The following is a 16613-nucleotide window of genomic DNA, read 5'->3' as shown; positions in this document are numbered from 1 at the left end:
AAAAGGCGTCACCCTGGAATGAGTGAGAAGATGGCTGGGAAGGAGTGGATGCGGGGCACGACCAAGGGAGCTGCAAAGGCATCAGGGCTGGTGGGACCTGCAGGTGGAAAAGCACCAGGAGTGAAGAGCTGCTGCTTTTGGAAGAGGAGGAGAAGAGCAGAGTGGGGCTGAAGGGGGAACAGCGGAGGAGCGCAGGCGTCTCCGGGGGCACGCAGGAGTGGGCAGGACGAGGAGGGGGTGCTGGGAAATGCCATGCAAGGTTTACATTCCCCACTGCCTGTTTACATGAAGAAAATTTCCAGCAGAGTACGTACAGGGGGCAGGCAGCTGAAGACAAAAAATATCAGGATGCTAAAACCCACCGTATCACTGGGTCAGAGCTGCCTCTGCCCACCCTACGGTCCAAGAGAGGACCCGTCCATGCAGACGTCTCCCCAGGGAGGCTGCTCTCCATCAGCACTTCTCTTGCCAAAACTAACCTGGAACTGGTTTCTGAGAAAAGCAGACGATGCTACTGGTGACAAGCACGAGAGGGTAGAGGGGCTGGGGAAGAAGGCAACTGCATCCGTACACAAGGTGCAGCACCGAGGCTCCAGAGCCCTTAAATTAAATTCCAGTCTCTGCCGCGGGCTTTCTAGGTGACCTTGGCCAAATGACGTAATGGCACGTGCTTTTAAGTGCTTTCTCTCCTTCCTGTCTGTAGGATTGTAAGACTATTTCTGCCTTTCTACCGAGCCTTGTTTTGCTTGTTTACTTAAGTTGTAAGCTCTTCAGGGTGGGGACTACACATACAACACCTACCAGAATAGATTTCTGATCCCAGCTGGGGCCTTTTAGCCATTATGGTAATAATAACTGCAGCAACCACAGCTGCATTTATACACATCTGGTATAGAATCCTTCACGACTGCAGACAGGGAGGTTATTGTCCAAGAGGCATGACAGTGCTGTAATCTGCCTTCCCAGGGTGGACTTACTCGTTGTGCAGAGCAGTGATGGCTGCCCACATTTCCCCCAAACGAAGGTGTAAGTCATGCAGGGAGTAATTAGCATCTTGCTAGCAACAGTGAAAGCAGACGGAGAACAGAATATGGTTTTTAAAAGTAAAAAGAAAAAGCATAATGGATATCGAAGACTAGACCTCCTCTCTGCACAGCCCGGAGGAGCACAGGGTCCCTGCCTGCTTCCCCAGGATGGTTCTTCAATCCCAAACCTTTAACCCCTCCGTATGCTGTCATCTCATCAGAAAGTCGGACTTCTCAGCCCCTGCCTGGCTCTGCCCGCTTCTGCTGCCTCCCACTCTGCCTCCCTGGCCATGTCTCTTCAGCAGACACTGCTGTCCTTCCGCAGGAGGCACAGGCTGGTCACTGTGACCTCCAAACACATGTGTAGCGACTCAGAGGAACATCCCTGCTCAAGTTCAGACCCGAGACCAAGGTGAGCACGCTCTGAGTTGAGAGGAGCAAGAGGAAAACATGCAGACAGACACAGACCCCATGCCCAGATCAGCTTACCTCTATCGTGGGGTCATACTCATCAACGAAATGGTTCTGAATGAGCTGTATCGTCAAAGCACTCTTCCCGACACCACCAGCTCCCACCACCACCAGCTTATATTCAGTCATCTTCCAGCCGACCCCAGCTCAGGACTTCCAGGAGCACCACCACCTGCAAGGAGAAACGGCCACCGTGTTAGGAGAGGGGCTCCCTCCCCGTCGCCCCCCGCTCTGCGGCAGGGCTGCGGGGTCAGCCCCCCTCTTCTGCTGGGAAAGCCAGAAATCCACAAAGCACAGCCTCATTCCTTGGGCGCCAAGCGTTCCCAATGTCTCCTGCACGTCCCAGGAGCACTCAAATGCTGTGAGTTAGAGACACCGAGGTCTTGGATCCAGCGCGCTGTAACGCAGAGGTACCTACTCTGCAAGGCAGAGGCGAAGGGATGCACCCCCTAAGGTTTTAATGGTCTTTTAAGTTGCTTTACTTTGGTAGGGATGGATGATGGGACAAGGTAAACTCACTTCACCGCTGTTTTGGATGGCAAAGAGCCATCCCTCGCTCCTTGGGGTGAAAACCAGTAAGCCTTCAGGGATGCAATGTGCTTTTAATGCAGCTTTATGAAATTGTCCAAGAAATTGCCACTGCAGGGTATTCTGCCGTACGACCACCCTGGTCTCTCATCTCACGTTTGCAGGTGTACCACCCTGGCCTGGAAACGGGGAGATGGTGGGATGGCCCGTATGTCCCAAGGGTCAAGGGCTTTCTTACCTTCTTCCCACCCAGCACGCTGACTACCCTGGAAATCTGGCCAGAGGGAATTACCCTATTTCAGCCTGTCACCCCATCCTGTGCCTCCAGGACCCACTGTCTTTCTTTTGTTTTTATGGTCTGATGCTCTGGGGTCTCAAACGCGAGAGCGCTTCACCTAAACGCATGAAAACTGGCCTAAAAGCGCAGCATGGAACGGCAGCATCGAGAGCTATCTGACCTGACGCTCCGGGCTAGTAACAAAGGATACTTTAAAATGGGCAAAAACAATCCATCAAACTGAATACAAAACTATGTTTGTCACGTGATATGCTGCAATCCTTCAGCCTGACAGTCTGGATGCAAACTTCACACATTCCCCAAGCAAACTCAAGAGGCAAGGGAGTGTTACAGATAAGAGAATGGAGGTGCAGACGGTGTTAACCAAAAGCAACCAGTTTAAGAGGTCTGGTTTTCCAGAAGTGCTCACAGCACTGTCTCCGATTTGCCTTATCTCAAGTTGGCGATCCAAAATTGTTAAGATAGATTTGAAAGCCTTGGCCAATGTGGTTTGGATGTCCACAGGAGGGGGGAAGTCGTCCCAGCCCCCCCCCCGAGGACGCTGCCAGCTCCATGTCTTCACCCTCAAGGCTGCGTTAAACTTCAAACCGCAGGCACCCCCGCAAGATGAAGCTAGTATGCCCCACAGGGGAGCAAGAGATGCTATCATGAAGGATGCTAATTGGGAATGCTGATTAGGGTCAGGACGAGCAAACCACGCTTCTGCAGCAGCATGTCCTCACCATGGCCCTTCAGCAGGAGAAAATTCACCCCCACCCCGCCTCCTCCCTTCAATTTCTGCTCCAACTCCACTGAGAAAGAGGAACTTTAACTCAGGAAGATTACAAAACCCCAAAGGTTTAAATAGAAATCCACCCTCATTGGACTGCAACCCCTGCCCACTCAAAGTCACCCCAGGGTCAGATACTCATCCGCAGCTGTCATCTGCAAGCTCTGGGGAAGCCACCCGAAATGCGGTGGGTAGGGGAAAGGCGAGCCCACGGTTCCCCCGGCCGGTCACCATTTGATACAGCCTGCAAAGGCACTGCACAGGGATTACACCCCCACGGACAGTTACACCACTCCACCTTCCTCCCCAGGCTCCCCCAAACCCTGGAAGCCGGGTACGAGCTGTGCTGGTAAAGACCCAGCCTGCATCTGACGCATTTGCTAACGCAGCAAAGATGTAACGGAAAGGAGGCCAGAACCTTCTGCCTTCAATCCCCACCTGACTGCAGCCTTAAAGCACTCAGACAGCTCAATCACCCACTCGAGCTGGGAGCAGCCAGACACAACCGCCTCTCGCCAAAGCCCTTCCCTCAGCTGCTGTCTCGGTAGCGGGATGCAAACAACGCTCATGCCCTTCTCAGCATCCAGGATCCTGGCGAAGGGTAAGGGAGGTGGTGCAAAAGGGTAAGCAGAGCACAAACACGACACCAAGTGGGGCTTCGGGTTGCTGGAGAAGCTGAAGGTCGTTAAACACGGTGGGAAAGTGGTGATGGTGGGGGAAACGAGGTGCAGATAAGGGGATACCCTAGGTCCATACTCCAAGGTGCCACTGCTTCCCAGAAAAGTCCAACGTGCCCCTGTTCTGGCGGCCAAGGAAGAGATGCAGGTTGAAAGCAAGGCTCCAGGCAACAATCCCAAGTGATGGCACTACTTGGCCATGCACACGTTGCCCTCACATATATGAACCTCTCCATACACTGCTCCTCTGGGCCAAGAGAGATCCCCACCCCAGGCTTCTCACCTCTCTCCGATGGGAAGAGACAACTACCGTGAGGGGCAGCGCCAGGCTGAAATGGGGCGAGGAGCAAACGCTGACCATCTCCACCAACGCTGCTGGCCGGGAGAGGGTCACTCCTGCAGCAGGACAGCTTCACAGCCGAACACAGACGGGTCGTGAGGGTCTGAAGAAAACCTGCAGCCAGCTCCCGTCTTTCATACGGAGCAGGGAGGCCTGCGACCCCTAGCAAAACACACGGCAGCTGCAAATAAAGGCCCGCAGTGGCTACGACGGACCTTGCTCTGCATCTGGTGCTGATGACGGAGCAGCTGCCGTGATGATGCTCAAGGGGAACTGCACAACCACCCACGTCTAGGGGACACACTATGGCAGTGACAAAAGCCCGGACTCAATATGCAGAGGAGAGGACATGAGTCCTTGAGGAGGGAGTCCTCCCTGGAGACCACCCCGGCGGAAGGCACTGCGTGGCCTACCCCTTCACAATCCCACACAGCCGCACCAGCCCCCTGGTGCACAGTGCAGCAGGAGGTGGGGGCTGAGGTATCACCCACAGCAGCTTAAGGGTCTTCCCCTACTCCGGACCCCAGCTGAGCCCCGCTGCGCAGCGGAGGAGCAAGCACACAGCAGCCAGCCGTGCACACCACCAGCCCAGAGCTCCGAGCTCCGGCTCCTCCGGAGAAACACAGAGCCACATCCCCCTGCTCTGCACCCACCCAGGAGGCGGGGGGAACGAGGGTGGCGAAAACACTATTGCTCCCCACGGCTCACGGCCAGCGCACAGACAATCTACATATGAGAACTCTGCCCCGTTGGTGTCTGCTCACCCACACGGTACCTAGAAGGTGCCGGCACCCTGGCTAACCCCTCACCGTTCTGCACACCAGCCCTGCCCCGGCAACGGCAGGGGAGATTCTGCAGCTTGCAGAGGATGCCGAGCCCAGCCCACCCGACCGTTTCATACCATTGCCGCAAAAATGTCCCAACATAGCGCGAGAGTGTGGGGAACGATGGAGAGCTCTGGCTGTGAGGGCTGCCTGCATTAACGTGGGCTAAAATCGATGTTCAGACCAGCTCGCTTCCCTCCCCAAGGGATCCATGACGCAACCTCTTTGCAGGGAGCGCGCAGATCCAGCCGCCCATCAGAGCACGTGCAAATGCCACAGGAGAGGCAGCCTGGCCAAAGGCTGTGGGGAAAGCGGGGATTTCCATATGGCCAAGCTTTGTTACAGAGCTGAGCAGCTGGTCCCATCCCTGCGCTGACCTCACCACCACCACCTCACAGCTCCCCATCACGCTCTTTGCTGCCGAGCCCGGGAAGAGCGAGGCTGCTCATCGATGCACGCGCAGGTTTCAACGCAGGGGTGGCTGTTCCTCAACGTGCCAGGAACATCACCACCACCGCATGGGCTGGCTCAAGGAACAGCCATCCCCAAGACAATGTTTCTGGCTCTCCTCAAAAACAGAGGCAGGGAAGAAAGAGTGGGGGCTCCTGCCAGAGAGATGGTAACAGGCACCCCAAGTTTTCACACTCAGTCTGGGACGCACCAGATGGAGGTTTACAGCCCACTGGTTGTTGTGAAAGCTCCTCCTGGCATGAGGATTTCCAGAGAAGGATAAACAAGAGTTTCTCTTTCTCGGCAGCTAATGCAGAGCCCAGACATAGCTGGCCACAGCGTAACGCAGGGACACTCGAAAGCGCGACCTCCCAGTCCCACACTGAGCAGCAACAGCGCTTCCTCCATCTTCTGCAAGCCCTTCAAGATCTGAAAGCTTGACCCAGGTCACTGTCTGGTGTTTTCCCTGTCTCTCCAAATCGATGACCTCTGTGGCACGTGACTGTTGCACCCCTGAAAAGCCACGCAGGGCTGTCAAACAAATAGCCGAGCCAGACGATGAGGAGGAGAGCCATTCGGGAGCACCGGCCGGGAAGAGGAGGGCTGGGATCCGCGTGCCAAGCCAACAGCCCCAGTGTGGAGCTGGAGCTGCCGCCGCTGTATTTCCTGACCTCGTGGATTTTCTCCTGTAGCGAGAGGGCTCCTGGCTCCCGTTCAAAGCTGTCTAGGAAAGCCTCGCCGAGTGCTTCCGCCTGGCAGCAGCAGCTGCTCCCAGCCCAGTAGCCGGAGCCACGCAGCTCCAGCAAACAAGAAACATCTGCCAGCCTCGCGCAGGAAGCCGGGGGAGCGAGTGCCCAGCCCCAGTGGGCACCAGCACCCTACCTTTGTCCCGCAGGGAGGGGATGAAGGTGTAGGGGAGGGCGGAGGGCACATCTCCTCATCTTCTCCCCTGCCTGCGTGTGCTGAGCAGCACGGAGGCTCTGCCTGCAGAAGCAAGGAGCGAGATGCTTGGTGCAAGCTTTCGCAGGGCTAAGATCTAAAACAGGTGTAGGCATCGAGGTTATAGGTGCTACCTAGAGACCCAGCTGTGTCCTGCAAAGAACCACCTGATGTTCTTCACCATCCCTCTTCTCCAGCACAGAGCTTCATCTGCCGGCGGACAGGTGGTTTTAGGGACCTGATTGTGAAACCTCCAGACACTCACTTAGCAGAAGCAGAGGTGAAGAACTCAAGAGGCTTGGCCCCATCACTATGCCCCATTGCAAGACCACAGTTTCAAGAAAACCTCAGGTGTCAAGCAAAATGGATTTGCAGTGGGTTTCCCACGCGTTCACCACAAGGGAGGCTCTGACACTTCCAACAGGATCACAGACGGAGCTTTCTCTGTGTTCTCCCTTTCCTCCGGCCTTGTTTCTCCCCCAGGATGGCCACCAAGCCAACTAAACAAGGCAAGAGAGATATCTTCGTGCAGTGCTGCCATACTGAGGCCAGCTGTGACTGAAGTTGTACAGCTGCTCATTACTGGACATTAACCCTCTACCTGTCCTTTGGGAGTCGCTGCATGTGAAGGCATCAGAAGCCAGTTTCACCTCTGCAAATCTCTTTGGACACGTCTCAGATTGGGCACCCTTTCCTCCAAAAGCCCTCTCCACAGTAACAGAGGAGCCCTCAGACCACCTTTATTCCCTCCGGCAGAGATACCATGCAGGCAGTAGTCTGCAGTCTTCTAGGCAAAACCTTGCTGGCTCACCCTGGTGACTGTCCAGGCTCCTCCATTTGCTCAATACTGTCACCAGTGTCACAAACCACAACGTCTGGAGGGATGCAGGACCCTCACCAGCAGCGTGAAATGCCACCTCTCCTTTTCATTCAAGGGTCAAAGTGCTGATGTTCTCTGTGGCCTGCCTAGCCTGAAAGAGATGAGGGAAATGAGCCTGGCAAACCGATGCTCTGTTACAAATCCCAGCCTATCCAATGCTTCGTTTTAATTTACTTGCTGCTTTTAAAATTAACACGTGGGCTGCAAATCTAACTCAACATGCTTGTTGTTGGCTTGCTGGCTGCATACCCGCAAACTCAGACAATGCAACCCACAGATGAAAAAAGAGAGGGATGCCAAAGATGCAATCAAAGTTGCAGATGGTGGCCCTGCTTTGGAGAAATGACTTGGAGATAATAAATGTCTTCTATTAGGGAAAAAAGTCTACGAGGAACTGAACGGCTTCTCTGCAAGCTCTGAAGAAGAGGCAGCCTGTCCCAAGACACTGAGCACAAAAATATTGCTCCGAAGGAAAAAAAAGAAAAGAGGTAAGGAACAGTACCCTGTAGGAGGCTCAAAACACAGGCACAGGTTCAAGGGGAAACCTGGAAGGAAGAAGAGCAGAAAGCTGCAGGCAGGTCTGGAAGGGAAGGATCACCTCTCCACAGCAGCCATAAGCATGTCCCAGCAGCCAGGTGCAAGCCATGGCTTTGCACAAAGTCCTCAACAGGCAGGGATTGGTCCAGCCCTCACAGAGCTTCCAGCTGAAGCACCTCTGGCAACACAAGCCCTCTGCCAGACTACCCAGCCACCAAGGGCGCGCAAAGTCCCTGCTCGTCTTCCCTCTCCAGAAGAGATGGAAGGACAAAGGAAGACAAGATAGTACCACCCTCACCAAAGCTGCTGCTCATCTGCTGTTCCCTGGTTCCCGCTTCAGCTGTCTGCCAGTTGCGTAAAGGACAAAGCTGTGCAAGCCCTGGTAAGCTGTTCTTCCTTTCTGTTGACGCAGAAGGCTCCGACACAACTTACATGACCAACATGATCAAGTTAGTGCCACTTTATTAAGGGATACACAGCAATTTATTATAGACCCACAGCAATTTATACCCCCAGCTAAAAATGCACACGCTACGCAGGCTTTGTTGTGTAGAAGGTGATCAGTTAAAACCACTCGTTCACACGCTTCCACCTGCCCTAGGATGGGTCCCGGTGTGGTGCCCACACACTGCTCACCCCTTGTGCAGGCATCCTGTTTGTCCTCATCTTTCTGTCCAACTCTCTTATCTCTCTGCGAATACCCAGTTTCTTTGTCTCCCTTGGCCTTGCACGTGTCCTTCACAACACCTGCAGCTTGTTACAGCTTCGGCCTGCTCGGCCTGCTACTACAACAAAGTTACTTGGGCTGGATTGCTCGTAATATGTCCCTTGTCTTCCAGCCACTCCACAGCTTTCCATCTCAAATCATAAAAATTCTTAATAAAATCTTTGTTGCCCGCTTACTCTAAGAAAAACAACTGGCAGGCAGCTATGCCTAAACCACCAAACCAGCAAATGACCTCGACAAGACAGCAATGCAATAAACCCAAAGAACAAACCAGCTACCCAAGAGCTTGCCCCCTGGATGAAGGCACGGCCCCCTCAGCCAATACGGGCCACCAAGATGACTATACTCCAAAGAGAGGCGAGCAGGCCCCTTATCTCAGGAGCTTACAAACCAGAATGGCTCAGGCCCATGCCTCCAGCATCGTGAACATGGGACAGGGAGCAGCACGCCACGAGGAAGCTCCGGTCGGTGCCGAGTGGTGCTTGCTAGGGGCGGTGGGACATCCACCTCCCACCATCACCACCCTGCCCCTCTCCCTGGAAGCAAGGAGCCCATCCCACCACAGTCTCTGCAGAAGAACCAACCTTCCCAGCTAATGTCCACGGAGGGAAAGCAGGCTGCTCTGCAGGTTACCGGCTGCCAGTCCCTGCAAAGGTCCGAAGGAAAGGGGCAAGGAGACGATACGTCCCACCCCGCTGCAGAACAGAACCCTCAAAAAATCAGAAGCAGATGGGAGAGACCACCTGGGCTAGCACCCAAATCGCCAGCTGAAAACACCTGTTGTCTACATCGGGCAGGGCCAGGCTTTTGAAGGAATCAAAGACCCTTTTTTAATTATGCCCACAGATTTATGAGCTAACATTTCAGTGCTGTTGGAGACTCTACGAGCAAGCGCAGCCTGCGTAAGGGAAGAAGGGACTGAGTTTTGTCCGAGAGCCTGGTAAAGGTGGAGGCATGAAGGTACGAGCACACCATGAAGCAGGCTGGGATGCCAGGGGACAATTACATAAAACCCGAGCTCTCTTCTTGCCATCAGGACTTAGGACCTAGCGTTGGCCCTGCCAACGCATGTGGGAAAGCAGTGGGGGGGAAGAAAAGCTCTCAGTGCCGAGATGCAGAAGACTGCAAACTGCCAGGGCTCCTGCACCTCCACCTCCCCGGGCCGAGCGGGCGGTTCAGAGGCAGACGCTTCCCTGCCTGGGCTGGCAGCCATCCGCCTCACCCAGGGAAAGAGACTTCTCCCTGGACTCCCAGCCCTCTCCAGAAACACAAACAAAGAGCTCAAGAGACGAGGCAGCTTTTAACCTTCCTCTGCATTAAAACCCCAGCTATAAACATAAATGGGATGTTTATAGGTGATTTATAATCATGAAAGGCAGCGTGATGTACCTGGAGCATACAGAGAGATGCACATGTACCCAGGAAAGTTTAAAGCAAGATCCACATTACAGACAATAATAACTATAACTGCTAAAATGTGTGGTAGGCAACCATGAACCCAGGCACTGAGCAATCTCTTGACTTGCCAGGCTCAGTACCAAATTGTATTGATTTTCCCACAAGATATAAGGCACGATGAAGTAGAGACTTGGACCAGACAAGTACGCAGCGCCAGTGTAAGTGGATCTCTGTAATTACAGCTATTAACAGGGACAGAGAACAGTAGGCTTTGAGGCAAATGTTGCCCAGTAATAGGGGGGGAGGAGGATTAAAAGAGATGATGTCTCCCAGCTGGTTTCCTAAGGTACCTGGTGTCTTCTGCCTGGTCCTCCTGGTGACAAAAGGAGCAGCCCCAGGCAAGCTGCTGGGGAAAGGTACAGCCTCTCCTGGGACCCACCGGTCCTGTCATCACACTACAGCAGGTCACAGCCACCCGGCCCTCTGCTGCAACAGCCTGAGAAGGGACAAATTCAGACCTCACCACTGAGCTGCAAGCGATGGAGCACTCAGTGCTCCAGCTGGGGGTGGTGGCCATGCACAAGCAGAAGCACCATCCTCCATCCTCCTCTTTGTACAGTCAGGCAAGGGGATGCACACAAGCCAAGGGACTGGCCCAGAATCATCAGCGGGTGGTAAAGCTGGGAACTAGATTCAGGCAATGTGAATTCCCATCCAGGGTCTTCACACAAAGCTCCCAGTAGAGGTTTTTGGATGGGAGAGCTGTTGGTCTCCTGCTGGGTCTTTGTGCTGGGCTGTCAGAGCTGGCAGCTGCCCCCCAGGCCAGCTTTCCTGGGCAGAGATGGTTGGGGAGGCTGGGTACATCAAGCAGGAAAGCCTGGTGTGCTCTCCAATTATCCTAATGAAATCACAACTGGGTCATGTGCCCAGGCGGCCAGCAGAGAGACGGATGCTCTGATGCACAGATAAACAACAGGAGACGCAGGTAGGGCTGGAAGCAGAGGGGTAGGCTGAGCACCACTGCTGTTTTCCCCACTGGAAGCCTGGCTAGAAGGGGAAAGCCACTGGTATAAAGTAGCCTTACACATCACTTAAGGCAGCCAGTCTCAACCTGAGCACCACTGATGCATATCGGGCCAAAAAAAGGTACCTCATAAAGAAATACTTTCCCCTTATGAGAATTCTATTCTCCTCTCCCTCCCCATTCTTCCCTGTTCCTCCCAAACAGCTGCTGACAGGGAAAAATTAGGAAGCTGGTTTCGGGAAACACATCCAAGCCATTTTCACTGAGAAGAATTTGCAATGGAAATAGGCTGGCTGTTCAGCTTCCTGCTTGCTTTAAATCCTAACACATATGTATTTTTACAGCAAATAAATGGGTAAGGAACCAGGGTATTTGCAGCTGGGAAGTCTCAAGAATTGTTTTGATAATGCTTTCAGTTTCTTAATTTTTTTGTGTTTTAACATTTAATGGATAGGAGACCATTTAAAAGGCCAGGGTTTGGAGCAAAATAATATTACAAGAGTATTGGTGAGCTCCAGTCTCCAGGAATGAAACGGTACACGCAGCACATGTCCTATCGTACTACGGCTCCTGCAGCAGAAAGGTCCGAACAGCGAGCCAGGCGCGTTGGGACTGGGTGGCATGAGGTGGAAGCCGCTGGCCAGCAGCAGAAAAGCAGACAAATGAGTATCCTGGGACAGCACAAGCCCAGTCTGCTTCTGCCCACGCGGCACTCACGCTCTGGATGGCTAACCGGCCCCACAGAGAAATAGGGTCCTCGTCTGGGGATGGCTCAAATCCCCCTGGAAGGAGAAGAAACACAGAGGAGGAGTGAGGGGGATCCCTCTCTGCAGGGCCAGCCAGCTCCAACTGGGTTGGACTCAGATAGGCGCATGTTGGGGTACTCTTTGCTCGGTACCCAACTTGGCCCCCCCAGCTGCCCTGGACAGCACCTAGGATCCTGTACTGCAAGGGGAAAAGCAGAGTCAAACCCCATCCGTCCTCTCCCACGTGTGGTATATCACAGGCCACTAACCAGATCCTCCAGAGTTTCATCTTTCCCAGGGAAAGGTGGTACAGCATCTTTTTCCCCCCCCTCATTTTTCAAGACAGACGGCAGAGCAGCACAGATGCAACCGTGTCATCTCCACAAGCTAGTTATGGATGAAGGACAGCCCCATCCTGGGATGAGGCAAGAAGACTGTTTCCTTCTTGCCTTTCCATTCCCAATGGGACACCAATAAAAAGCTGTTTGCTCAAAGACAGAGCTCAAAGGAACAGCCTGAGTGACCCCGAACAGCCAAAATCAGATACTTCCACAGCGCCTCCTTTGTAAGCCATTTAATTTACGTGATCAAATATAACGATCACCCTTCTGCATTCATTTAGCCCTTGCAGCACCTTTGCAGGCACACACCCTTATTTATTAGCACAGCAAGGACGAACGGGAAGAAGGCACCACAGCAAAAAGCAAACCTGCAGGGCTCGCTTTAGCAAATCCGGGAGAAGGAGCTGGGGAAAATGCATTAGAAAAGCAAGTGATGGGGCATCTTAGGGAGCCAACAACAAGTGAGCAGCAGGAAGAGGAGATAAAAGGAAGCAAGCAGGCACCTGCTGCTGGGACCCCATCCCTGCTCTCCTTCCCACTGGGACACGTTAGTAGCAGGGTGACACAACGCTGTCACAAGCATGAATATGCACCAGTCATTATGCAGCAGATATTCAGGGGCACTCCACTGATTTATGGACCCGGCAGCTGCAGCACCAGCCAGCTGCAACCTAGAGGGATGGGGACGCTGAGCACAGCTGGCAGAGAGGTGTGGAGAAGACCTCCAAAGTCAGCCCTTCAACAGCCAAGGCGAACGAATTCATCACAAGCAGGTCTGAAGCCAGGCAGAGCCAACCAATGCATTGCGTGGGCAATCCTGGGCAACCACCACGCCACACCGACATAGGCAGAGAGCTCCAAAGGTGAAGGTGCAAGATTTAAGTTTGGATCAACAGACTTTGTTAAATTTGTGTCCTGGATTCCCCAAACCCCACTTTGCAGCTCATGGCCAATCTCAGCCACAATAGGCTTGTTAATGTGATGCTCATGTCCCCTCCCTCTGCAGCAGCCTGGATTGAAAAAAAAAATCCAAGCAATGCTGCTGTGGGTGGATTATTTAAATGCATCACTGTCACAGCACAGACCTGCTGCAAACAAGACTGAAGATGTACGGATTACAGCTCTCTGTACTGGAAGGGGAGGAATCTCTCCTCTTTTGCCTCTGGAGTGACAAAGGGACACTGCACAGGGACTCATCCTGCCTGCCTTGCAAGCATCACAGCGAGGGCGCAGAAGACGTGCTCCTTCAGCTCCGACTAGCCTCCATGCAGGTTCGTGTCTCTCGCTCCCTGGGAACACACAGCGTAGCAGAGCAAGGAAGTAGTAACTCCACCCTGCAATGAGGAACCCACAGCCATTAAATGACTCGCTGATGGTCACACAGGAAACTCATGGTAAAGCTGGGATTTCTGCTCCCCCACGTTCAAGCTTTACCACAAGACTGTGCTTCTTATTAGCGGCTGCAGTTGACTATGAAGGGGACGGGAGCACAGCACCTACTCCATCACCTCTGTCACAGCCTCCAGCATCTGCTGGCAGACCTGCACAATCAGCAGAAGCAGGGGGGGTTTCCTTCCAGAGCTTCCTTGGGAGCCCACAGCAATGACGACATGCAGGATTTGGGTGGGCTCACAGCCAGCATCCACAGGCGCACTAGGGCTGAAAAGAAACCACAGAAAAGCAGGACACCAAGCCTGTGGTGTCACCAACACTGAGGCTTGACGAGCTGATTAACAAATAAGCAAAGCCTCTGAGAGAAAGCAGTTGAGGTCCCTCTGACAATGCCTAAAGGTTAGGTGGACCTGCATCTTCTTGAAATCCCTCAGCTGATCCCCAGTCCTGCAGGACATCCCTGGTAAGGCACTGAGTAGATCCAGATCTGACCTTGGCACCGGACTTGACACGGCCATCAAGCTCCGGAGACCCTACCCTACATCTTTGATTCAGCTTAGATATTCCTCTACATAGATCAACAACGGAGAGAAGGGCAACGGAGGGCTCTGATCCTCCTCGGATCTCGGCAAGCACTCCCTCCCATCACGTTAACCAGACTCGCTGGTTTGAAAGAGGTATGGATGGGAAGCACGCTGTGCCCTGAGCTTTGGGGATGGCAACTCGCTGTGGCAAAGTCAGAGTGTTCATGAAGTAAATGGACAAAAAGATGAAAGGGAGCTTGGACACGAGCTCCCAACTGCAAACAGAAAGACGAAAACCTTCAAGTCTTTAGAGAGAGAATGCCTTTAGTAGGAGAAGTCAGCCAAAGACCAGCACCTGCCCACCCCTGGTACCCCCCAGCAGGTACCTGGGGCTTAAAACAGCCACAGACAGGATTTCACCCTGTTCTTCAGCACCTGGATTGTCCTGAGAGTACACAGAGCAAGAGACTGTGCAAATTACAGCCCAAAACATCTGCGGCATGAGCTGGAAAAGTCACGGCTTGGGGAAGGTAAACCAGGTCAGCGTGAGCCTGCAGGTGCCCTTCTAGGTGAAGCATCCTTTCCTCAGGCATGGCAACACACCTCCAGCGCAGATCAGCCCCTGCACAAACCCCCCAGGCAAACCCCACACAGCAGCAATCAGTCACACACATTGAGAAGTTAAAAAAAAAAAAAAAAAGAAAAAAAGAAAAAAGAAAAAAAGGAAAGAACAAAATAACCAAAGAAAAAGGGGACTTTTGAACTTTGAACTGCAAAGCACTGCAATTACTGTAGTGTAACATCATTAGGGCAGTGTGAGCAACGGCTGGGAATCAAAGATGTTGCAGGGGATTCTCATGTAGCCCAAAACCTTCTTTTACTCTTTCCAGTGGGAGCTATCTTTGGTGCCAGAGCAGTGTCTAACCCTGCCAGATTATCTGCAAACAAAAAAGGGGGCTCCTACACCAAAGTTTCCACTTTGGAGAATTTGTTTTTAGCTCTAGTTGGTCCCTGCTGCCCATATAACACTCAAATGTTTTACCTTCTGAAGCCACTGACTTCCTTTGCAGCAACGAGGTCCCCAAGCTATAAACACCACTTCTTTTTACCAGGCTTGTATCTATGGCTTCCCATTTTCTTTCCCAGTGTCCAGCCGTCTCCCACTAGCCTCTCAGATTTTCTGATCCTGCTGCCCAAGCCCAGATGCTGGGGAGGCACACATGGCAGAACCATTTAACACTGGATTTATTCTTGGACTTTACAAGGGTCATGCAAGCAGTTCTGTATTTGGCCTGCAAAAAACCCCATAAACACAAATGACAAACTCAGAACTTCAAAGCTGACATCTCGCAACAGCCCTAAGCCACTGTGCGTGTGTAGTATGAGCAAGGTGTAAGATGGTTTAGGTCCCCAAAGGGAGAGAACAGGCGAAGACCAGGAGTCAGAACCAAACATCCGAGTCCTAAAACTGAGATCTGACCTTGCAGGATCACCTACCTTAAAGAAAGGGTAAAAAGTAGTGGCTTTAGTGGCTTCACTGCACGGACAAGACAGTCAACACTGGCTGAGGACCTCACTTGGTCTATTTTAAGTTTCAGCCTCAGCCCACTTGGAGCATTTATCCCTCTCAGCATCTTGAGACAACAGCAAGGTAGACTGATGTTTCCTGGGAAAGGAAGGATTAAAAGTACACCTTCGTTCTGGCAAGGAGGCGCAGGGAGTGCCTACAGAGCAGCTCCTCCTCCCGGGAGACCTGTCTGCCACCAGGAATTGCACAAGGTGCTGGTGGGCGCTGGCACAGAGAACTCACTCCTGGGACCAGCAGCAGTGTCTTCCCAGGACCGTCTGCTAAGAGGCACAAGCATCCCCCCCTACCCCTGGCTCCCACGGACACACCGAGCCTCCCTGAGGAGTATCTGTGAGGGGTGGGGGTGACAAAAATAAGCCTGCACATGTTTATAGCAGTCTCTGGGTTCATCCATCCTAGTGGAGGTGGAGGCATCTGTTAGACAACGCCTGGGGACCACAGCGGAGGAACTGCTGCAGCAAAGATCAAGCTGACTCACGGGTTTTTTTGGCTTCGATTTAAAAAAATATTAAATAAATAAATAAAACAAAATCCGAATCTCCCTTCAGCCCACTGGGGAAAATCCAAGCATCTGCCTTCAATCCCCCAGCATCTAATAATACAGGTTCATTATAAGTAAAATCGTATTTTCTATATGTTGCAAGACTGGGGGTGGGTGGGAAGATCTATTACATGACGTACATCACTCTGCAAATCACTGAGTGCTGGGAGCATTTCATGCTATCGCCCATTTGCCTCCAGCCCCCCACTCCTGACCTTTTATTCCATTGCTTACCACTGCGTTCAGCCGCTGCCCTCGCAAACACCAGCCAAGACCCAAGAAGTGAAGCTCTCGTACTTAAGCCATGCCTTCTGGAAAGGAGGTTGAAAACTGGACCTCAGGACACCAAAAACCTCGTCCAACTATCTCTTGGGCTACAGCAAATACCACTAAAGGGGCGCCAAGCAAGGCTGGTGGGACACAGCGATGGGGTATGCACCAAAGACCACAGCGTATATGCTTGCTCAGACTAGTGGCTGCATCCCTTGTCACACCTTCAGGCTTTTTTTTTTTTTCCTGCTACTATAAATATGAATTCTAACAGCTACAAACTCACTGTTCAAGTGGTAGGAGCCTGCTCCTACGTGTGGTCTG

General features: G+C 52.8%; 1 protein-coding gene across 2 annotated transcripts in view; it reads right to left on the bottom strand.

Annotated features, from left to right (window-relative positions):
• Positions 1–16613, bottom strand: part of HRAS (HRas proto-oncogene, GTPase) — a 43702-nt gene that overhangs the window by 8321 nt on the left and 18768 nt on the right. For both annotated transcript variants that reach the window (XM_055814740.1, XM_013298240.3), the window contains exon 2: positions 1515–1668. In XM_055814740.1, coding sequence (XP_055670715.1) covers positions 1515–1625 — 111 coding nt within the window. In that variant the 5' untranslated portion in view covers positions 1626–1668. The remainder of the gene's footprint in view (positions 1–1514; positions 1669–16613) is intronic.

This window comes from Falco peregrinus, chromosome 9 (assembly GCF_023634155.1).
Source record: "Falco peregrinus isolate bFalPer1 chromosome 9, bFalPer1.pri, whole genome shotgun sequence".
Classification (NCBI taxonomy): Eukaryota; Metazoa; Chordata; class Aves; order Falconiformes; family Falconidae; genus Falco; species Falco peregrinus.
Note: the sequence above shows the minus strand (reverse complement) of the source record. Positions and strands in the feature narration are given on the sequence as shown.